Source organism: Artibeus jamaicensis, unplaced genomic scaffold (genome assembly GCF_021234435.1).
Source record: "Artibeus jamaicensis isolate MK-2021 breed Jamaican fruit bat unplaced genomic scaffold, CSHL_Jam_final contig_700, whole genome shotgun sequence".
NCBI classification, from domain to species: domain Eukaryota; kingdom Metazoa; phylum Chordata; class Mammalia; order Chiroptera; family Phyllostomidae; genus Artibeus; species Artibeus jamaicensis.
Window position 1 is genome coordinate 6,584,478 of NW_026521930.1, and position 21,659 is coordinate 6,606,136.

At 53.4% G+C, this 21,659-nt stretch overlaps 3 protein-coding genes across 7 annotated transcripts; 2 read left to right on the plus strand and 1 right to left on the minus strand.

Annotated features, from left to right (window-relative positions):
- Nucleotides 1–248: 248 nt before the first annotated feature.
- On the plus strand, nucleotides 249–5,751 carry ALDOA (aldolase, fructose-bisphosphate A). Of its 4 annotated transcripts, none has more exons than XM_037134062.2 (9): nucleotides 249–317; nucleotides 3,079–3,205; nucleotides 3,291–3,502; nucleotides 3,970–4,024; nucleotides 4,149–4,309; nucleotides 4,643–4,726; nucleotides 4,833–5,007; nucleotides 5,162–5,361; nucleotides 5,451–5,751. In XM_037134062.2, exons 2-9 carry the CDS (start codon nucleotides 3,094–3,096, stop codon nucleotides 5,544–5,546), a joined length of 1,095 nt encoding a protein of 364 aa, XP_036989957.1. In that variant the 5' UTR covers nucleotides 249–317; nucleotides 3,079–3,093; the 3' UTR covers nucleotides 5,547–5,751. The 4 variants fall into 4 exon arrangements, with proteins under 4 accessions (XP_036989957.1, XP_036989956.1, XP_036989954.1 ...); XM_037134061.2 differs by lacking the exon at nucleotides 249–317 and adding an exon at nucleotides 513–608; XM_037134059.2 differs by lacking the exon at nucleotides 249–317 and adding an exon at nucleotides 1,614–1,744.
- A 2,333-nt stretch (nucleotides 5,752–8,084) lies between these two features.
- Nucleotides 8,085–16,361, plus strand: PPP4C (protein phosphatase 4 catalytic subunit). Of its 2 annotated transcripts, XM_037134021.2 has the most exons (9): nucleotides 8,085–8,180; nucleotides 8,402–8,574; nucleotides 12,897–12,948; nucleotides 13,451–13,501; nucleotides 13,718–13,819; nucleotides 14,464–14,637; nucleotides 14,731–14,857; nucleotides 15,652–15,841; nucleotides 15,923–16,361. In XM_037134021.2, exons 2-9 carry the CDS (start codon nucleotides 8,477–8,479, stop codon nucleotides 16,050–16,052), a joined length of 924 nt encoding a protein of 307 aa, XP_036989916.1. In that variant the 5' UTR covers nucleotides 8,085–8,180; nucleotides 8,402–8,476; the 3' UTR covers nucleotides 16,053–16,361. The 2 variants fall into 2 exon arrangements, with proteins under 2 accessions (XP_036989916.1, XP_036989915.1); XM_037134020.2 differs by having other exon boundaries at nucleotides 8,090–8,574.
- A 412-nt stretch (nucleotides 16,362–16,773) lies between these two features.
- On the minus strand, nucleotides 16,774–21,021 carry TBX6 (T-box transcription factor 6). Its single transcript, XM_037134016.2, has 8 exons — nucleotides 20,738–21,021; nucleotides 20,420–20,654; nucleotides 19,286–19,553; nucleotides 19,056–19,202; nucleotides 18,760–18,830; nucleotides 17,742–17,815; nucleotides 17,476–17,659; nucleotides 16,774–17,391 (listed from the first exon to the last, which is right to left on the minus strand). Exons 1-8 carry the CDS (start codon nucleotides 20,853–20,855, stop codon nucleotides 17,178–17,180), a joined length of 1,311 nt encoding a protein of 436 aa, XP_036989911.1. The 5' UTR covers nucleotides 20,856–21,021; the 3' UTR covers nucleotides 16,774–17,177.
- Nucleotides 21,022–21,659: the final 638 nt, after the last annotated feature.

Here is a 21,659-nt window from a genome sequence, read left to right on the forward strand (position 1 = left end):
GGAAGGCAACTGATCGATGTTTCTCTCATGCATCGATGTTTCTCCCACTTTTCTGTCCTTCCCGTGTCTCTAAAAATAAATCAGATCTTTAAAAAAAAGAAAAAGAAGTGGGCCCCAGAGGTTTGTAACAGCCCCCACCAGAGCCCAGTGGGATGGGCAGGAAATCAGAGGAAGAGGCAGGGAGGGCCACGTGATGAGTCCCCTTTACCCTTCTCTCCCCACAGATCCTGTCCAAAGATTTGTTTCCCTTTTGAGGGCCTCTGTCTGGATTTCCAAGGAAGACATTTCCTCTGAAGTACCCTCACGGAGGGAACCTGGTGAGTGGGCAGGGGGCCCTCCCCCACCCTCAAAATAGGGCAGGCCCGCAGCTCCCTCCCCCTTTTCTCACTCTGGGCCCCATGCTGGCTTGAATGTCAGGAGCTTCAGGTTTCCCTAAATATAGATCCCTGCCAGGGAATCCGTGGTGAGGAAAGGGCAGGGGTCACTGAAGAAGGTTGGGGACATAGTTTGGGGGAGGGCAGGAGCTGCCTTTATAACCCAGCCCGGTTCTGCCTGGCTCACTCGCTGCTGACCAGGCTCTGCCCGACTCTTTGGTCTCCTCCATCCAGGTGGGCCCCAGGTGGACACGGCTGGGGTGGGATTAGCAGGGGAGACCTAGAATGAGGGGAGAGGGGCTCAGAATGTATCTGGGAGGCTGACCAGAGCCAGACCGATTTTATTGGTAGTGAGATGTCAGGGCCAAGGGAGAAGTTTCACAGGGGCTCTGACTTGCTTGGGCCGAGCACAGCCGGCCACTTGCCTTATGGTCTGGCTTTGCGTGGCGGCGGGGCTTCAGGCAGGTCGGCCCCTGACAGAGCACGGACAGGCCGGCCCAGGCCGGTGGCCCCTGGAACCTGACAGGCATCAGTGGGGCACGGTTGGGGCGGGTCACCCAGAACCGCTGCCCGCCTGGCTTCCTGCCAGCCTGGCCACCTCCTTGCGCTGTTTCCACTCGCCGCCTTTTCCTCGGCCTCTTACTCCTGGGCCAGTGACACAGGGAGGGGCGTCCTCGTGTCCTAGAGCCCACCAAGTCCAGCCTGCAGTCGAGGCCGCCGGACCTAACTCTCGATTCAGCGACTACTTGACACACACTGCACTCAGCATCAGCGTACAGTCGGAAGCTGGGGCTGAGCCCAGCCTGGGAGGGGAAGCTGAGCTTCGGTCTTCTCGGGCTCCTCCACCCGCACGCCCGCCCCACCGCCCCACCGCCCCACCAATCCCCATACCCTCCGGCGCCCAATAACGGCTGAGTCACGGTGGCCCAGAGTGCGTCAGGCTGGGAGGAAGGGAAGAGGGGAGGGTCCGGACCCGCGCGGGATGTGGCCCGAGTCACGTCCGTGGAGATTTCGGGGGAGGGATCTTGTTCTCTCCGCCTCCGGGCTTCGCCTTTGGGGGGCGGTGGCTCCCACAGTTCCTCGCCTGCGATTGGACGATCTTCCGCCTCCGGCCCCAGCAAAAGGAAAAAAAAAAAAAAAACCGGCGGAGGGTGGAGCGGTGTGCTCGGAAGGGGCGGCACCACCTCCCTCTCCTTCCTCCCCGCCCCTTGTACCGCCCACATGGTAGCTTAATAGGCAGCGTTCCTCTTGGAACGCGCTGCAGAATCAGGGAAGTAGTGACGACTGCTGCGTTCGTTCCCTCGGTCCAAGTCGCCATCCCGCCGCCCTCCACCGCTGCACCGCCCAAACCCGCCCCTTTCCAGTGCCAGGTGAGCGCTTTTCGCCACGTGCGAGGGTCGAGGACCATGGAGAAGGATCCTGGGGCTGTGGCGGGTCGGGAGAGCCCCCTGAACCCGATCCTAGCATCATCCGCCCCCCACCCCTGCCCCTCCGCTCCACACACACACACAGACTCCCAGCCCAGACTCCCAACCCTCTGTGGCTGGAGCTCACTCGGTTTACTGCGCAATGCGGAGGTTCTGCGCGCTGAGTCATGGCGGGGGAGGAAGCAGGACGAGATGAAAGGCCATCCCCTTTTCTTGCCGGGACCCCTGGTGCAAAGGATTATGGCTCCTTTGCCTCTGCAGGGATTTTAAGAGGCAGAGAGGGGTGGGGGCCAGCTCAAATACTGTGTTAGGGTTCCGAAAGTGGGTGGTTGGCTCCTGTCCTGGGAGACTGGCGCCCCTGGCGAGGAGGTGACAACTCTTGGCAAGGCCCGTCGCCCCATTAACACTTTCCCTGTCTTTTCTTATCTGGTGACCTTGATTCTGAGCCTGGACAGCTGCAGCCCTGCAACGAGACGGGAGCATGTTTCAGGGGGAAGGGGTGGGGCGCTTGCCTCTCCTCCACACTCTTACCCTGCATGAGCAGTGAGATCGGCAAACCTTACCCCTTTCCTTGTCCTCGGGCTGGGCTTCCTCTGCTGCCCTTTCCTTGGCTCTGATTTCCTACCGTTTTCTCAACACCCTTTTCCTAATGCCCTCCCCCACCCTGGGATGGAGAAGCCTGACCTTGGGATGTCCTTGAGGCCTTGGTGCCTGTTCAGCTGTGGGATCTTGGGTGGATTGGAAGGAACCCTCCTGTGGCAGTCAGGAGATCTGGGTTCTACTCTCAGATCTGGCCTTTGGATTGCTGTGTGACTTGAAGTATACAGATCTTTCTCTTCCCCGAGTCCTTTTAGATGAGGGGGTTGGGCCCCCTGCCTTACGCAAGACCTCCATATTCTGAAAGACTTCGGTTCGATTTTGCTTCTAGGCAAGGTGACCCCATGGCAAGTCGCAAGCCGGAAGGGTCCAACTTCTACATGAGCCACCTGTCCATGGCTCTGGCCTATTCCTTTACCCCAGATGTCAGTGTGCAACCCCACCCTCAGCTGGGCCACTCCCAGCAACATACAGAGTTAGGAAAGGTACAGGAGGCAGGTCTAATATAGGGAAGTTGGGTGTAGGGGAGAGCTGGGGACAGGAGGTGCCCCAAAACCTGCTGGGTATGGGGCAGGGGAGGTAGGGAGCCTTTGCCCTGATATCCGGGCAAGGGGCCCCGCTCACTGGGACACCACAGAAAGACCCCACTAACTAGTGCTCCCCCTGTCTCCTCTGCCCAGAAACCGACTGGCACCATGCCCTACCAATACCCAGCACTGACTCCGGAGCAAAAGAAGGAGCTGTCTGACATCGCTCAGCGCATTGTGGCTCCGGGCAAGGGCATCCTGGCTGCAGATGAGTCCACTGGTATGGGCAGGACACAGTGTGGGGAGGGCCCAGGGTCGGGAGTGACAGGCCGATTCCCTTAAGACCGTGTGCTGCTCCCTTCCAGGGAGCATTGCCAAGCGGTTGCAGTCCATTGGCACTGAGAACACCGAGGAGAACCGGCGCTTCTACCGCCAGCTGCTATTCACTGCCGATGACCGTGTGAATCCCTGCATTGGGGGTGTCATCCTCTTCCATGAGACTCTCTATCAGAAGACAGATGATGGGCGTCCCTTCCCCCAAGTTATCAAATCCAAGGGTGGTGTTGTGGGCATCAAGGTGAGGAGGCTGGGCCTCGGGGTGTGAGATCTGAGATGAGTCGGGGAAAGAGAAATCCAGAGTAATAGGCTAGGGGGGCAAACGTTGGGCTGGGAGCCTGGAGACTTGGGTAGAATCTGCCCCAGATCCATGTAAGGAAAGATAGAAACTGTGCACCCTGCTTGGTATTTTTAACCCTTGAAGTTCTAAGAGCAAGGCATTATCCTCACTCTACAGATGAAAAACAGAAGCTCAAGCCAGGGAAGTGTTTTGATCACAGAATTAGGAAGTAGCAGGAGCCCGGGCTCTTGTCAAATAACAGCCCCATATATCCTGCCTCCTAGGCTCAGGTGCTGTAACTACATGAAAACATTTGCAGACCAGGAGACGCCACTTGAGAGATTAAGGTGGGGGGCAGAGTAGGGCTCTTAGAGCAGAAAAGGATAGCAGAGATCACTTACCTGTCTTACGTTGTTCCACCCTAACAGGTAGATAAGGGTGTGGTACCCCTGGCAGGGACAAATGGTGAGACTACCACCCAAGGTGAGAACTGTTTGGCATCCTGCCCTACCAGCCATCCCACCCAGTTGGTGCCCCTCTGGGTGCCCAGGGTAAGTGGGAGCCACCTGTCCCCTCTGCCATGCTGACTTCTACATTCCCTCTCCAGGGCTGGATGGGCTGTCTGAGCGCTGCGCCCAGTACAAGAAGGACGGAGCTGACTTTGCCAAGTGGCGCTGTGTGCTGAAGATTGGTGAACACACCCCTTCGTCCCTTGCCATCATGGAAAATGCCAACGTTCTGGCCCGTTATGCCAGCATCTGCCAGCAGGTGGGCTTGCATGTCCTCTGCAGGCTAGCTCCCACCTCGTTTGGTTCCAGAGGGTCAGCTGGACTACCACCTATCTGCCAAGATAGCTACATCCCCCAAGGCATCAACTGTTTCACATCCTTACTAGTCACCAGGTTTGGTCCTGGGGACTCGGAGCACAGGGGCAGGAGAGGGCTCTTGTGGGTGAATCTGAGGACATCCTGTTTCCTACAACCCTGCAAAGCTGAGTCTCTGTCTTCATGGAGATAAGACCTTGGCCACTGGCTCTGCAGAGCTATAGGTCGGGCTCCAGTTTAGGAGGTCTCCTAACAGTTCTGTCCCCTCACTCCACAGAATGGGATTGTGCCCATTGTGGAGCCTGAGATCCTCCCCGATGGGGACCACGACTTGAAGCGCTGTCAGTACGTAACTGAAAAGGTAGGTTACTTGCCTGCCTGGGCAGTGTGGTGGGTTAGGTAGCTGGACCGTGGGCTCTGGGGCTGACTCCGGTCCCCACTTTGGTCCCACTTTGGTCCTGCCCTAGGTGCTGGCTGCTGTCTACAAGGCTCTGAGTGACCACCACATTTACCTGGAAGGCACCTTGTTGAAGCCCAATATGGTCACCCCAGGCCATGCCTGTACCCAGAAATTTTCTAACGAGGAGATCGCCATGGCAACTGTCACTGCGCTGCGCCGCACAGTGCCCCCTGCTGTGCCTGGTGAGTCCCATACTCTCAGATTGCTCTCTGAGAGATTGTACCCACAATCCTTATGCCCATTGGTGTGATTTCCAGGTCAGCTTCTAGGAACTCCTGCCAGTGCCCGGAGTCTTTGACTACAGTCCCTCCTGCCATTTCACCCTTTGTTTTACAGGGATCACCTTCCTGTCTGGAGGTCAGAGTGAAGAGGAGGCATCCATCAACCTCAACGCAATCAACAAGTGCCCCCTGCTGAAGCCATGGGCCCTGACCTTCTCCTATGGCCGAGCCCTGCAGGCCTCGGCCCTGAAGGCCTGGAGTGGGAAGAAGGAGAACCTGAAGGCTGCCCAGGAGGAATATGTCAAACGAGCACTGGTGAGGATGAAGCAGGAGGTGGGGGGAGTGCTGGGGTGGGTGGGATTCTGAGAACAGAACTGCTTACTCTGGCTCCTCTCCCCTCTTAGGCCAACAGCCTCGCCTGCCAAGGAAAGTACACCCCAAGCGGTCAGGCCGGGGCTGCGGCCAGCCAGTCCCTCTTCATCTCTAACCACGCCTACTAAACAGAAGTGTTCTAAGGCTGCCCCCTCAACACTCCAGGCCCCGCCCCCTCCCACACTCAAACTTGAAGAGGGGGCCTCATCAGGGGCTCCAGGCTGCTGTCTCCCACTCTTGCCTTCTTTGTGACACTGGTGCGTGGTGTTTCTGTGTATGCTAATTCCAGCGCTCTTTCCAGCCCACTGCCAATAAACAACTATTTAAGGGGGAGTTTCTTGTCCCTGTCTATAGTGTCTGGGTCAGGGGAGGGCCCAGGGGGATGGCAGAGTCCAGAAGACAGGCCTTTTTTCTTTCTTTTTTTTTTTTTTTTTAAGATTTTATTTATTTTTAGAGAGGGGAAGGGAGGGAAACATCAATGTGTGGTTGCCTCTCACACACCCCCCTAATGGGGACCTGGCCCACAGCCCAGGCATGTGCCCTGACTGGGAATCAAACTGACAACCTTTTGGTTCACAGGTTGGCATTTAATCCACAGAGCCACACCAGTCAAGGCAGAAAGAACCCTTGTTTCATGTTCTTCTTAGGCAGGGAAAAGGGTAAAGGGTGGGGTAGGCATTTCCTTCTTTGTTTTATAATTGCCCAGGGCTTCAAGGGGAGAGCTTGTGAAATTTTCTTCAAACCACCAAGGTCTCTTATCTCCTCTACCAGCAGCATCAGATAAGGCTCATAATGGGAGAGTGTATGTAAACTGCCTGCTGTGTGAGAGAGACTACAGGGCCAGTCTCACTTCCAGGCCAAGAACTCACAGGGGGTGGTTCTTATGACAAAACAGCCACTGATGAAAGTCAAGATTTCCAGAGTCTATGAGCAGGCAATGTAGTGTTCTATATGAGTAGGTGCCATTATCATTGGTGGAAACAAGACTATTAATGCATATCTCCATCAACACTGTTGAGCTTGTCCATCTTCCCATCTGAATAGGAAATGGGATTAGAGCTGGCTTCTTAGTCGTCTTGAGCGGTGGAACCCCGTGAAGAACCTGGAATCTTCTCTGACACCTCAACATTGCAGACACAAACACAGAACTCAGGTTTCAGGTTAAGAACTGATCCTGTAACTGCTGCATTCTGTGAAGCCAGAGTGAAGGCCATGCACTTTTCCCTATGCCATGCCTTAAACCCTTCCCCAATAGGGTGGGGTGCAGCAGTATACACCAGAGAGTCTCAGTTGATAAAACATCCTAGTCATAACCAGGGACCTAGTATTCCTGCCACTTCCCAAATTTCCTGATATGGGTGCTTTTCTGTCTGAGCTCCCTGCAGGGAGGAAAAGAATATCCTGACCTTTCTGATTTCTCTGAACCTACCAAATCCATGTAGTGATAGGCACGGAACCAATTTACCTAGGACCTTCTAGGAGTTTAAGAACTTGATTCTTTGCACATTTCCATTTGTTGCTTATATACAAAACCAACCTCTCCTAGTACCCCTCAAAACTTTAGCCCTCACTTCTGTGCCTACCGTTAACTCTGAAACATCTGAAATAAGGCACATGAAAATTGAAGGTCAATATGATGTAGCTCAGTGGATAGAGTGTGGGCCTTCAAACCAAAGGATCGAGGTGTAATTCCCAGTCAGGGCACGTGCCTGGGTTGCAGGCCAATTCCCAGCAGGGGACATATGAAGGGCAACCACACATTGATGTTTCTCTCCCTCTCCTTCCCTTGCCCTCTAAAGATAAATAAAATCTTTAAAAAAAAAAATCGAAGGTCAGTAGAAGATAGTGAAAAGGACATTCCAAAAGGTAGCCTGTGCAAGACACCATGAAGTTTGCTTAAAGGTTAAAGGGACTAGGGAAGCAGAGAAAGTCAAATAACACTTCAGGCAGTCTTGAACTTTTTAGGACAAAGTGAGTTCCAGAAAGTCTTACTAACAGCTTCCCTGGGTTGAAATTTCAACCTTAATTCAAACCCCAAATGCAAACATGAACAAGTTACTTAACCTCTCTGAACCAGTTCCCTCCTTTAAGAAAAAAAAAAAAGAAACAATAGAAAGCAATTTAGGGTTACCATTCTGTAATCTGGGAGGCCATGTTGACTGAGGTACAAGCTTGGCGCACTCCTTTCTGCCTCTAACTTCAGAGGTCCTCCCTGGCGGAGATTTTGTGTGTGTGTGTGGCAATGGAGAGAGAATTAAGCTGATATCCCTTCATTCATTGAATAACTACTTATGTATGCCTACTGTGCCAGGCCTTATTCTAAGCAGTGGGGCTGCAAGGATGAACCAAAATTCCATTCCTCAGAGATTGTAATGGAGGAGGCCGCTTAAAACACGTAAACGTGTAACAGAAAGTTACAAAGCAGAGAGCCCCGGCTAAGCTTCAGTTTCCCTGAGACTGGAGGTGACTCTGCTAAGGTGTCTCAGAGTGACAATCCACCTGGCCCATAATAACTTGCGCCCGCAAGGGGCTGACGTCCAATCCCTCCGCCTCATTTACGTTCTTAGGCTCGGGAGGTGGGGTTAGGGGCGCGGCGTGGGAGGGGGAGGGTGTGTATGACGCCACATCCGACGCGCGGCGGAACTGCACTTCCCTTGCTGCCGCGGCGGGGCCGGAAGTAGAAGCGGGGGTGGCGGCGGCGCAAAGCTGAGGGAAGTAGGAAGGCAGGGAGCCGGAGACCCGGAGCCAAAGTCACAGCGGCGGTAATAGTCGGAGACCCCTCTAGGCCACCGTCCCTAGCGCGGGACCGCGGGGTTTGATAGGAATTAGCAGGGAGCAAGCAGGGCGGTGGGACGCTGTGAGGAGAGGCTGGGGGAGGGGGGCGGCCCAGCTCAAAATAGTTGCCCTCCCCCCCAGCCCGCTCTAAACCCTGAGACCCTGAAGGGACATTCTTATCCCGGCTCGTTGTCGTCGCCTTTCCCAGGAGACCCCTGTGCGGTGCGGAGGGGGCGGCGGCCCCGGCTCTGACCCGCGCCGGGGGAGGGGTTGGGGTTGGGCCATGGCGGAGATCAGCGACCTGGACCGGCAGATCGAGCAGCTGCGGCGCTGCGAGCTCATCAAGGAGAGCGAAGTCAAGGCCCTGTGCGCCAAGGCCCGGTGAGTCCCCCGGCGGTGTGGAAGGGGTTCCGCTGCCCAGGGGTTCTGGCCTAGGGCGTATCCAGCCGAGAACTTTGGGCCTGGCTTACCCTGGAAACATTCCCAGAAAAGAACAGACTAGGGCCACTTCCCTCGAAGAGCAACCAGCCTGTAGCGGGGAGACAGACCTGGGTAAAGACACTTAAAGTATTAGGTAATGTGTTTTCAGTGAAGTTAGAGAAGGTAGTTAAGAAGCTCAGAGAAACAACTCTGTCGGTTGGGGCAACAGGGAAAAGATTTTTGGAGGAACTGAACTTCGGGGGTAGGCCTTCAGGAATGAGATGGAAAAAAGAGAGTGCCAGCAAGAACAGAAGTTCAAGGCGGAAAAGCTAAAGACTCTGGTTTATAAAATACTTTTAATTTCAGCAACAACCCTTAAAGTTGGGTAGTGGTCTTCCCATTTTACAGATGAGGACTCATGTTACGAATCAACCAGCAAATAGGGGATGGAGTCTGAAGCCAGTTCTCTGTCTTCTGTCCTTTTCAAGCCATAACGCACGGTGGGGTTGGATCAGTTTGGGAGCCTAAGACGTAGTAGAAAGTAAGCCAGAGTGGAATTAAGCATCATAAAGAGGGAGGCCCAACTCAAGAGTTTTGTGGGAGGTAGGATGATGTAGTGATTAACATCCCAGGCTTTGGCCCTAGCTGAGTGGCTCACTTGTTTGGAGTATTGTCTCGAACACCAAAAGATTGTGGGTTTGATCCCTGATCAGGGCACATACTAGGATAGGTTGCAGTTTCAGTCCTCAGTCACGGTATGTACAGAAGGCAACCAATCCACAGTTTTTACTCTATCTATATTTCCTCTCCCCCCACTACCCCCCACCCTTTCACTTTCTCCCTTCAAAAAAATCAATCAACATATCCTTAGGTAAAGGTTAAAAAAAAATTCCACGCTTTAGGATGTCGTGGCTGTCAATCAGAATCTGAGCTCTGCAACTTAGAAGCTGTATTGGTGATCTTGAGGTCTCTGAAACTCAGTTTTTTCATCTGCAAAGTGGGAGTAATAGCACTTAATAAGGTGATTATCATCAATTAAGTTAGTGGATGAAGTTAGCATAGTGCTTTCATACAGTGTAAGTGCACAACAATCCTTAGAAGTAATTATTATTATAGAACTGTGTAGAAAGAGTGCAATACTGGTGTGCTGATATGGACTGAAGACATCAGGGAAGGCTTCTAGGAGAAGGTGGCCTTGAAAGATGAAATTAATTTGGATAGCTAATGGTTACAGGGCCAGTGAGGAAGGCATTTCAAGCAGAATGACAGTAGGAGTGGAGACCCCGAGAAATGACAGTAGTGAGGAGACCAGTTAGTTATCTGCTTCCTCCCAGTTATCTGCTTCCTCCTGTCTGACTGGCTTCCACAAGCTGGACAGTTGTGAGAAAAGAGCCAGCAGAACTACCCTACATTTATTGAACTACAGGCCCAAATAGATATTAGTGTGGCTTTGTCCTGGCAAAGACTTTCTACCCATTTTCTTCCTGCAGCAATCTTGTGAGGTTGGAATTGTTTGCTCCATTTTACAGAACGGGAGGCCATGACTCCCAGAATCCTAGTGACTTGACGAAGGTCACCCAGAAAGAAAGTGACAGAGCTGTGTTCTGCACTTTTGGCCATCAGGCTCTTTACTTGGCTTCACCCCCACTGCACCCCAGACCTGTAGCTCCCTGCATGGGTTTGGTGAACAGGCAAAGCTTCTTTTTAAATAGTTGTCTGTGGCTTTTCCTTGTTTTGCTTGCTTCCTCTGTCTTGAATGGCATTTTTAGGAACTTAAACCAATGCTGCCTGGCACCATTTTTCTTCCCAAAAGTCTTATCTCCCCCTACTGGACCTGGGTCAATTTGGTGGTGATGGTAGCTAATGCTTGTATAGCGTGGTGGAGTTTCTAGACTAACAGAGAAGATTTTGTGTGTGTGTGTGTGTGTGTGTGTGTGTGTAGAGAGAGAGAGAGACAGACAGACAGACATTTTCTCCATTGTTCTTTGCTCCAGCCCAGTGAATAGGCGAGGCAGGGTTAAGTTTCACCAAAGAGAAAACCAAGCCTCAGAGAGGATAATGTCTTGCTCCCAGTCTCACAGCTGGTTGGAGGGGAGGTTGGTTTTGGATCCAGGTCTTTTACTATACTTCATGCTCATGGACAGCCAGGCAGAGATATTTGGGGTGTGTGAGAGCTTGTGGGGAGCTACAGAGAACTGGTGTGGGAAGGTTCTGCCCAGCTGAAACTGAGATGGAGCTAGGAGGTACTAGACTGAGCCTGAGTTGGCCACTGTCATCCCAGGCCCAGTCGGAAGAAGGGCCAGTTCTAGCACCCGGCCATGGCACCTCCTGGGGACCCACCAGGGACCCAGACCAAGGCCTGAAGTGTCATGAGCTTCAGCTTGCTCAGAGGGCATACAGACTCAAACCCTGGGAATTACAGAGGCCTGAAGTATGTGTCAGCCTAAAAAGTCAGCATATTCGAAAGGCAGGCTTTTTTTTTTTTTTTTTTTTTTTTTAATATTCACCCAAGGATATATTTACTGATTTCAAGAGAGAAGAAGGGAAAGAGAAACACTGATGTGGAGCATCATGGGTTGCCTTCTGTACATGCTCTGACTGGGGATCAGACCCGCAACCTTTATGGTGTATGAGACGATGCTCCCACCAACTGAGCGACCCCGCCAGGGCTGAAGAGCAGAGGGTTTTGAATCCGGTGGTCCTCAATGTGAATTCCATCTCTATGAACAGTGTGACCCTGGTCAAGTCATTTTACCTCTCCAAGTCTTTGAAACCATTATGAAACTCAGTGACATTCTTCATATCCAGGGACAGGCCCTGGCACTTTGGTAAGCAGTTACGAAAGTCATGTTAGTTGTGGAAGTAAAGGTGAGCAGGTGTGAGCCTTGAGAGGGCTGGTGATGTGCTTGCTGCAAGTGACAGAGATGGGGTCGGAGGCTGGACCTGATACCAGACCATGCTGGGGCCTTACCAGCACTAGGGTGGGGTTTTGACCTGGAGTTTGGGAGGGGCTGGCATAAATTCTCATGCAGTTGGGCTCCTGGGTTTCAATTCAGACATTCCTCCAGCCTTGGGCCTTGATTCTGCCCCTCTTTTCTCTAAGCCTCAGTTTCTTTATTTGTCAGATGAGGGTGAAAAGAAGCTTCCTAAGTCAGTTGGAAAGGTTATTATAAACAGTATAAAGGATATTCAACACAAGTTATAGTACAGGTGGGAGAGCCTGGTTGCTGCGTGACTCCTGAGACTACAGCTAGTGCCTTCTCCCACTCCCAGAAAGCCAAAGCACACCTCCCTGAAGCTGCCTTTGTTATGAAGAGTACCCTGAGGGACAGGGATGGGTAGGAAACCCTGAGTTGAGAGGGGCCTCCTCTAGTGGGAGGAGATGGCAGAAAGAGTGAGGGCTGAGCAAGTGCCTGGGCCACATCAGAGTGACCTGATGAAAGAGCTCCATACTCTGGAGCCAGGCTGCCTTGGTTCAAGTTCCACCTGTATGACTTTGACCATTTTCTTCATCTGAGACAGGAATGATCACAGTGCCTGCCTTTGAGGGTGGTGGTTTGATTGCATGCATCATCCATGAAAAGCTCTTACTACAGCTGCTGTTATCATCAAGGATAAAATCTGGAAATAATAGCACTACTTAAATTGGGTGTCTGAACCTGACATTGGTTTTGTGTCATGCTCACTGAGGTAGAAGTAGACTGCACTGCAAGGAGAGGTGAAAGGGTGAAGTCCTCACTTCCTCTAAATAAATAATGAAAAAGTAGCAACACTGTATCACTTTGAAGATTAGTTTGATGACTGGCCTGCTCAGGACAAGTGCCTGTATGTGTTCTGACATGCTTGGAACAGCCCCCTGTGATGGGCAGAGAGGGACTGCAAGCGCTCAGCCAGGGGCACAGCCTCGGGACACTCCAGGCTGAGGGAGCAGGGAGAGCCGAGGGCTCTGTGGGAGAGGAGGAGATCTGTTTTCTGGGAGTGCTGGATGCATGAAAGGGAGCAGTGAGGTTGGGGGTAGTCAAGGCTGGGAAAGTCCCAGCCCACTTGGGAGGGCTTTGAGACCTGGAACAAGTGTTTGGCTCTGGCCTGTTGACAGTAGGGGAACCATGGGTGTTGAGAGCAGTGGGGGCCATGGTCAGCCTGTCCTGGGGAAACTGCACACCTCACTCCTGCCCTGTAGAGTTCAGGGACTGCCGCATACCCTTCCCTCCCCCCCCCTAAAAAGAGGTCAGGGATTGGGCTGGGCTGGGCTGGCTGTGGTGACCCTGGTCTTTTGTCTCCAGAGAGATCTTGGTAGAGGAGAGCAACGTGCAGAGGGTGGATTCGCCAGTCACAGTGAGTACTCTCTGTCCCTCCAGAGCCTGGCTAGGTCCTTCAGGCACAAATACATTCCCAGTAGTCTTTTGGGTTCTCTCATCCTTGGGAGCCCCATGTTCAAGGAACCCTCGCTATAAGAAAGGGATGTTTTGGGAAGGGTCTTTTGATTTGTTGGAGGGATACTCTTGGTCAGGGCTTTTAATTTGGTGAGTGATTCTACGCCATGTGTTCTTTGTTATTAGTAACTTCATTCTGGGTACCTTAAGGGAAGTAGGGAAAGGAAGGGCCAGGTCCTCCAGGTTCAGAGATCCAGCTGGAAAGACCTGGCTCTAGTTCTTGCCCATGGAATAGTTGGCAACTCGGTGTGGGATGGAGGTTGATTCCAGACCAGGCTACCTGGGGTGGGAGAGTAGATTTTGGGCCCTGAGAATAGAGGCTTAGGCAAGAATGATAATTCGAAGATAGCACCCAGGAGCAGAGGCTTTCAGACTGAGGTCCCATCCACCTTCTCATTTCCCAGGTATGCGGTGACATTCATGGACAGTTCTATGACCTCAAGGAGCTGTTCAGAGTGAGTGTGGGTGAAAGCTGGGGAGGGTGAGCTGGAGGGTTGACTGGAAGGCCCCTTTGAGAGGGAGAGTTTGAATTTGGTGAGTGGAATGGGGGCAAGAGGACTCTAGTTAGGTGGGCCCTTTGTGGGAGAAGGGCTTCAACTTGACTGAAAATGGGCCACAGTGGGGAGTAGGGGACAGTTTAGGACCAAGCAGAACCTTCTCCCTCCCCCCAGGTGGGTGGCGACGTCCCTGAGACCAACTACCTCTTCATGGGGGATTTTGTGGATCGTGGTTTCTACAGTGTTGAAACGTTCCTCCTGCTGCTGGCACTTAAGGTGGGAACTGCTGTCTTCTGGAGCCCAACCTGGGCCGCCTCAGGCCTGACCAGTCTGCATCCTTTTCGCCCTCCTCTCCTGCTTCATCCACCCCCAACTCTGAGCTGTGCTGCTGGTGATGACAGATTCTGCTTGGCAGGGTGGTCACGGAAGCTTTCCTTGACTTGGGGCCATGTGATTGGGCCCCTAGAGGATGAGGTCAGAGGAGTGGCATTATAGGGGGAGGGAATAAAGGCTCTGTGTTCAGCAAGTGACAGGGGGTTGAGTTTATCTGGATACAGCATCCACTGGTGGGAGAGGTTGTAAGGGGCCAAATGACAAAGCACCTTGAATGTCTTCCTTAGGAGTTGATCTCTTATCTTGTAGGTAAAAGAGGAGCCATTAGGTCTGTAGTTGATGGGGTGGGGGGTCAGCTTTGTATTCTCTGGAGGAGGGACTGGGAGCCTATGATGTGGGTGTAACACCATTCGTACAAGAAATGACAGAGATGTCATCAGTCTGGGGCAGGGTGGTGGTGATGAGAATGGAGTGAGGCTGGCAGATCGGAGATCTAGGAGGGCGGGGCAGAGCCCCCCCCCCCCCCCCCCCCCCCCCCAACGCCTCAACCCCAGCCCTGGCTTGGGGTCATGTTCGCTATCCTCCAGGTTCGCTACCCTGACCGAATCACCCTGATCCGGGGCAACCACGAGAGCCGTCAGATCACCCAGGTCTACGGCTTTTATGATGAGTGCCTGCGCAAGTATGGCTCGGTGACTGTGTGGCGCTACTGCACTGAGATCTTTGACTACCTCAGCCTGTCGGCCATCATTGATGGCAAGGTAGGCTGACCACAGTGCTCCATGGAGGTGGGAGGGGTGAAAGGGGCTCTGGGCCGCAGCCTCCCCACCTTCCCGCTTTGTTCTCCCCTGTAGATCTTCTGTGTGCACGGGGGCCTCTCCCCCTCCATCCAGACCCTTGACCAGATCCGGACAATTGACCGAAAGCAAGAGGTGCCTCACGATGGTCCCATGTGTGACCTGCTCTGGTCTGATCCTGAAGGTGAGGGCAAGTGGGGCAGAGACAGCCAGGCATTACCCTTAGTTTGTCGAGAGACTAAGGAAGCCCTTTGGTTAAAGCAAGTACCTTGAAGGGACAGTCAGGCCAGGTAAGTTGTGGAAAGAGTAGAGCAGGCTGGTCTTCACTGGTGTCCATGCTTGACCCGGGGACTGGCCGGCACCCTCAGAGCAGGAATGTGGGAGGCTGGGCACTTTGAGCTCTGATGGAATTAGGGCCGCATATGAGAGGCTTGTTTAAAAAAAAAACTGTTAGCTCTCTGTATGTACAGGGGCTTCTGTAGAGATCAGATACCTTGAGAACCCCTCATTTGTGGGGGTTCCCAGACTGGTATGGAGCAGAGCTGAGATTAAAAGTCAAGTATCCGAGTACCAGTCCAAGGCTCCTTGTCCTGTACCGCACACAGCCTCCATCTCACAGCCGTGCCCGGCTGCCCTCTTCCTACTCCCAGACGGCCCTTGTTCACACTTGCTGTGCTGGTGAGGTTCTTAGGGGCACCTCCTTTCACTCTCCTGTGCCTAGTCGGACAGTAAGTTGCATGGTCACTGTGACTATGAGGTGGCTCCAACTATCAGGAAAGTCTTTCTTCATTGGAGCTTATCTGCTTCAACATTTGCTTCCTGTCTCTCAGGACACCCCCGCCTCCTGAACACATGCAGGCCCTGTCCTCTTGCCCCACGGGGCTGATTGGGGGAGGGGGGTAGGATATTCTTCGAAGGGCAGAGGGCAGTCAGAGAAGCCTTGAGATGTCTCTCTATGTGTACCTTCATTTGCCTCAGATACAACAGGCTGGGGTGTGAGCCCCCGTGGGGCTGGCTACCTATTTGGCAGTGACGTGGTGGCTCAGTTCAATGCAGCCAACGACATTGACATGATCTGCCGTGCCCACCAACTGGTGATGGAAGGTTACAAGTGGCACTTCAATGAGACTGTGCTCACTGTGTGGTCAGCACCCAACTACTGCTACCGGTGAGCTGCATGGGTCAGGAGGTCACAATGGGGGTGGGGGACCTCAGCTGACACACACTAACTGCTGCTCTCCAACCACAGCTGTGGGAACGTGGCAGCCATCCTGGAGCTGGATGAGCATCTCCAGAAAGATTTCATCATCTTCGAGGCCGCTCCCCAAGAGACGCGGGGCATCCCCTCCAAGAAGCCTGTGGCTGACTACTTCCTGTGACCTTTTGGTCCCTGCCCTCCCCCTCCAGCCCCTCTGGCCCTTGGACCACTGTGACGCTACCCTCTTCTCCAGATGGAGGCTGGGCATGGAGGGCTGTCCCCAGCTCTGCTCTCCCCGCAGAGGGCACTTCGATGGTGAGGACTTTCTCTGGAGAGGCTCGGAGCCACCGCTCCATGCTCCTCCTCTCCTTTCTTCCCACCTGAACCATGAAGTTTCCAATAATTTTTTTTTGTTTTTTGTTTTTTTGTTTGTTTGTTTTTAGATAAAAATTTTGAGAAAAAGAAAAAATTCTAATAGAAGAAATATGGTTTTTGGGTTTGTGTCAGACTTGATTGGGGGTGATAGTGTTGCTGGCCTGGGACCAGGATGTACCTGAGACCTTGACTGCCCTAGAGCCTCCATCCCCACAGGAAGGTGGGGCTCAGGCCATTTCACTTGCCCAGAGCTTCCTGGTCCCCATCTGCTGACCGTTCTAGGTAGAGGGCCGGGTTCTCAGAAATGGCCCTATTCTCAGAACAATGAGTGTCTCAGGACATTGATTCTGCCATTTTCTTGAAGAGGAACCAGGCCCAGAACAGGTGGACTTGCGCATGTGCACAAGATCAAGCAGCTGGAAACGGCAAGTCTTAGATCGGGGTGGGAGTCTCCCCACAAAAAAACTTTGCCCACCGAGTCCCTCCCAGGGCCAAACACCATTAGCCCAGAGCACTGATGTCTTTTCAGTTTTATTAACAAAAATACTCTGTTCCTGAGAACAGATTGGTGTGGCTCACAGTGGGGCCAGGAGATACGACTAGCTGAGCCCAAGGGTGAAGCCCAGGCGTGGGTAGTGCTGGCCCAAGGCCCCATTTGGCCAGGCAGAGCCTCCCTCTATTCACACTGAGGTGAAAGTCGGGAAGGGGAAGCTGGCCCCAGCTGGACTCTCAGCAGCTTAGCCAGAGCTTTGAAGCCAGATGGGGGTGGGAATGAAGTCAAAGTGTGAAGTGGGGTGGAAGAGGCCCAAGGCAGCCATTTGGTGTGGGGGGTAGGGCCAGTGGAAGTGAGGGAGCTATAGGCCTGGGGGAAGGGAACTGGAAGTTCGTGGTGAAAGGGTGAGGAAGGGAGACAGAGGGGCCTAACAATGGCTCAGTACATAGGTTTGGAGCCCACATCAAGGTAGGCCCCGGGCCCAGGGTAGGGTAAGGGCAAGGGACCCCCTTGGAGGAAATGGGAGGCAAAGGATGCTGGGTGTGCAGCTGCTGAGTATCCTGAGCCTCCTGGCCCAGACTGCAGCTCTAGGGATGCAGCTGAGTAGGGTGCCAGGCACCCAGAGTCTGGAGGCTGAGGAAAGCTGGGGTTCCTGAAGTGGAGAAAGGTATCAGAATAGGAGAGGGACTTACCCCCAAACTAGAACAACCCAGCCTTGTGCTCTTATTCCACTCACCTGGTTGGAAGGTGACTGGGGGCCCCATGGAAAGCTGCAGGGTGCAGAAGGTAGGCCTCGGCACTGGAGCTACCACGTGGAGGAGCTGGGGCAGGGGCAGCTTCCCTGAGTGCTGGGGCCTGCTCTGGATCTGACTCACGAGTATCTCCACCCAGTGTAGAATCGCAGGGACCACCTGGTGCATCTAGGGTGGCAGAAGAAATGGGTTGGGTTAAGGAGGTTCAGCGTCTGAGGCTTGGTCCCATCACCATTGGGACTGCACTCACCTCCACTCCCGTAGGCCTCTGTGGCTACTGGCTCTGGGCCCCGCAGTTTCCTCTTAACACGAGCATCTCGCTCCCTGAGAAATACAATGATAATAGCACCAGGTGCCCAGCATTCACCCTCTCAGGTACCCTATTAGGTTTTATTACTATACCCATTTTACAGAGGAAGGAACTGAAGGCCAGAGAATTAAATGACTAGAAAGTAAGCAGAGGTAGGACTTATTCCACACTTAGAACTTCTTGATGGTTTCCTATTGTATTTAGAGTCAGTGGAAACCTTCTAAAGCAGCTAGGCTTATCCTGCCTTTCTCTGGCCATCTCCACTGCCTTTCAGGCCCCTTTTTTGGCCCCTCTTCACCTGCCTAACTCATCCTTGTCTCAGTTTACATATAACTTCCCCCAAGACGTCCTCTGACCTCCCACAGCATCATACAGTCCCTGATAACATTTGTCAAGTTACACTGTTACATTTGTTAGGGTCATCTTTTGATTAATGTCTGTCTCTTCCCCAGCTCGGCTGTATTCAGAATAACAGCCAAGGTGCTAACTAAACCTCACTTCTGTCACTTCAGCCACAGCACAACAAATACATTTCCACCTTAGGGCCCTTGCACATGGTGGTTCCGCTCCCTGGCATGCTGTTCCTTAATATCCACGTGGCCCCCTTCCATACTTCCTTCAGGTGTTTTCTCACATGTCCCAGCGAGGCCTTTCCAGGCATCTTTGCTAATATCTCCAGTTCTTCCTGTCTTCCTTGCTTTATTTCTTTTATCTTTAGAACTTATCCCTAATATATATTTCTCCTGTTTAGTTGTCTACTCTGCCCACCAGATTATTCCATAAGAACAGGACTTTGGGTTATCTTATTCACTGAAGGAGCTATTGTGCCTAAAACTGTGCCTGGCACATAGTAGGTGCTAAATAAGTATTTGTTGAATCAATGAGTGAATAAACAGTGCCTGGCACATAGTGGACAATTAATAAACATTTGTTGAATGAATGAGTGAATGGTGCCCACCTCTTACAGTTTCTGCCATTCTCCCGGAAACCCTTGGCAAAGGGGTTGGCTGCAATCTTCAGTTGTGTGATCTGGGGGCACACATTCAGAGTCAAAGCTCCTGCAGCCTGGGCAGAGTGCCACCACCCCCCATCCCTGGTGATGTTAGGGTCCTTATTTTCTGGGCTGTACCCGCTCTGCCAGTGACTACAGTGTGACCTTGATTTTGAGTAAGTCTCTTTAAGGGCATGCTATATATAAATAGGCCACCGCCAACACAAGACAAGAAACACTCCCCCTCAAGCAGGGTCGCTCACCCGTGGGTTCTGGTAGGCTGTCACAGAGATGAACATGGTCTCAGGGAAGCGGAAGGAGGCGACGCCCGCCCAGTGTTGGCTGCAAAGCTGGGTGGCCCTCACCAGGTGTATGCGGGGCTGATACTTGTGCATGGAGTGCAAAATCAGCTGGGAGGGAAGAAACAGGAGTGACCCCTTACCCCGGGCCCCACGCCCACCCCCCACCTTGGGGGTCCCAGTGTGGGCCTCACGTGGCCATGAGGGTCCAGTGTGCTGTTGGTGAGCTTGACACGATGAAAAGACACAGGCTGCCGCATCCAGTGAGCACCAGTGGCAGGAGAGTCAGGGTGAATGTAGACACGGTCTGGCAGGCGGGGCTCTGCCTTGCCACTGGGCTCCCAGCGCCGACCCTGCCAGCGGTAACGAGCTCCATCCACTGGTACCACATCCAGAAGGAACAGGTAGCGGGCCTCGGGGTCCAGGCCAGTGACTGATACTCGGCAAGCAGGGAACATACGTCTGGATGGGGGAGAAGATAGGAGAGGCCTGGAGCAGCCCACCAGCCAGAGGCAGGTACAGCACCAGCAAGGGGACAGGGCCATTGGCTCAGAGTTTTGTCAAAGAACATTCAAGCTGGAGTTAGACCCAAGGGCAGGGTCTGGAAGCTTATTTCATTCCACTTTTATATACAGGAAACACAAAAGACAGATGATCTAACTGGGGTCAGAGCTCAGACTCCTGACTCCAGGCCCCTCAAAATTCATTTGCAGAAGCAGGGGCGACACTTTTTTCCTGGAAATCTTGCCAGGAGCCTCCTCACCTGATAACCAGCACCAGAATCTACAGCTGCTGGACAAACTTGTTTGGGGGGGGGGGGGAATCCTGCTTTCATTGGGGTAGAAGATACCATGCTAGGCCTGAGCTCCTGGCCTAGATAAAGACCCCACACCCCCACTCCAACCAAGGCCACACACTGACCATATTCTGCCACCAGGGTGACCCTAGACCTAGTCACATACAGACAAACCCTAACCCTAACTCTGATCCTAGCCAGATTTCCCTGATACTGGCTGGCCCTTGACCCTAGTCATAGTCTGAACCCCAACTCTAGCCACAGACTGACCATCTAAGTTACAACCCAGCCAGACTTTCTGACCATGGCCTAGACTGACCTATGACCCTTGCTATAGGTTAATCTCTAAACCAGACACAGACTAAATGGACTCCACAACATGACCCCTGATCCAGTTACTAACCCAGGCCACAGTCACATTCTGAATTTAGAGCTCTAGCCCCCCTAGAAATCCTTAAACCTAGCGCCATCACCAGAAACTGCGTTTCCCAAGAGGCCTCCACCAGAAACATACTGGGTCCTTTGACCTCACCTCCCAGCTTTGGTGATGATCATTTCTGTTCCCACGGAATTAAACTCTTTCCACAGCTCCTGGTTCTCCAGGCTCAGGCTGACTCCAGGGAGTGAATGAAGGGCCTCTGGGGCTGGAGGAGATGGCTCAGTGCCCAGGGCTGGGGGCAGAGGGGGCAGTGGTGGGGCAGCAGCCAGGGTGCGGGAAGCAGCCTCAATACCCGAGAGGAAGCAGTCCAGTTTGGGAGTGTCCAAATCTGGAGATGGGGAGAGAATGAGGAGCCAGCCCAGGGTCACAGCACCTCCCCCAAATCCCTACATAGCTCACCCCAAAGCTCACCAGGATAGCGGTAGCCCTCTGCCAGGGCGGGCGGGAAGCTGGAATCGGCCACTGGCTGGGGGGGCCCAAGACGGTAGCCGGTCCCCAGTGAGGGGTACAACTCTCTTGGATGATACATGGAGTCTGGCCTCAGGACACGCTGCCTAGAGTTCCTTGGTGCTGAGAGATACCCCGCTTTATAGCTCACAGCTCAACCCCCTCCAGACCCAGCATCACAGCCCCTCCCTCCCTCTTTGAGGCCCTGGAATTGGGCTGGGGTGGAGACCCCTGGGGCCTGGAAGGGGTCCCAGAGGGGGCCGGATACCTGGGTACCCTCCTTTTCACCCCTCCCCCCCTGGCTACATTAGCCTCGACCCCCTGCCCCCTCATTACATAATTAACTCCTCGGCCTGATTGATCCCCGGGGCTTGGACAGGGACGCAGTTTGGCGCTTCCGGCCAGCTGGTCCCCGTTCCCACGGGGGGAGCCCCAGCTACGGACAAGCTACTGAAGGGGCGGGGCCTGGACCCTGAGTTGAAGCCTGGAGTCCTGGGGCAGACCTTGGCGCCTCAGACTTTTCTGGCAGGTGACCCACATCCTTCCCTCCGCCCCCCATTCACTCGGAGGACGGGGAGTGGAGGGACAAACATGACTAGAGGGCAAGCGCAGGGCTGGAGGCACGCAGCCTGAGTACATTACTACACAGGGCACTTGAGTCCGCAGCCGAAAGCCGAACCCTGACGTCCTTCCTGGTTCTCATTCTCCACCCTCATCCAAGTCTCAAAAGTTTAGAGAACCCCACAGTTCTACAGTCTGACTGGCTGGCGCCTGAGTTTCCCAGAAGGTCCCGTGGAGGGGAACCCTGGGAACTACACTTCCCAGCAGGCCCAGCGTCCACTTGGGTGTGGAGAAGATCAAGAGATGCCTCAGGGGCCACTGGAAG

Bases quoted from the DNA above. Each gene is read 5' to 3' on its own strand.
- TBX6 (XM_037134016.2), bottom strand. From the start codon at position 20,855: ATGTATCATCCAAGAGAGTTGTACCCCTCACTGGGGACCGGCTACCGT. The intron at 19,554-20,419 runs GTGAGGTCAAAG...TCCCCCATCCAG, and splicing joins ATCATCACCAAAGCTGGGAG to ACGTATGTTCCCTGCTTGCC. The intron at 17,816-18,759 runs GTGGGCACCATT...TGTATTTCTCAG, and splicing joins AATGGCAGAAACTGTAAGAG to GGAGCGAGATGCTCGTGTTA.
- PPP4C (XM_037134021.2), top strand. From the start codon at position 8,477: ATGGCGGAGATCAGCGACCTGGACCGGCAGATCGAGCAGCTGCGGCGC. The intron at 12,949-13,450 runs GTGAGTACTCTC...CTCATTTCCCAG, and splicing joins GGGTGGATTCGCCAGTCACA to GTATGCGGTGACATTCATGG. The intron at 14,638-14,730 runs GTAGGCTGACCA...TCTCCCCTGTAG, and splicing joins CGGCCATCATTGATGGCAAG to ATCTTCTGTGTGCACGGGGG.
- ALDOA (XM_037134058.2), top strand. From the start codon at position 2,743: ATGGCAAGTCGCAAGCCGGAAGGGTCCAACTTCTACATGAGCCACCTG. The intron at 4,727-4,832 runs GTAGGTTACTTG...GTCCTGCCCTAG, and splicing joins GTCAGTACGTAACTGAAAAG to GTGCTGGCTGCTGTCTACAA. The intron at 5,362-5,450 runs GTGAGGATGAAG...CTCCCCTCTTAG, and splicing joins AATATGTCAAACGAGCACTG to GCCAACAGCCTCGCCTGCCA.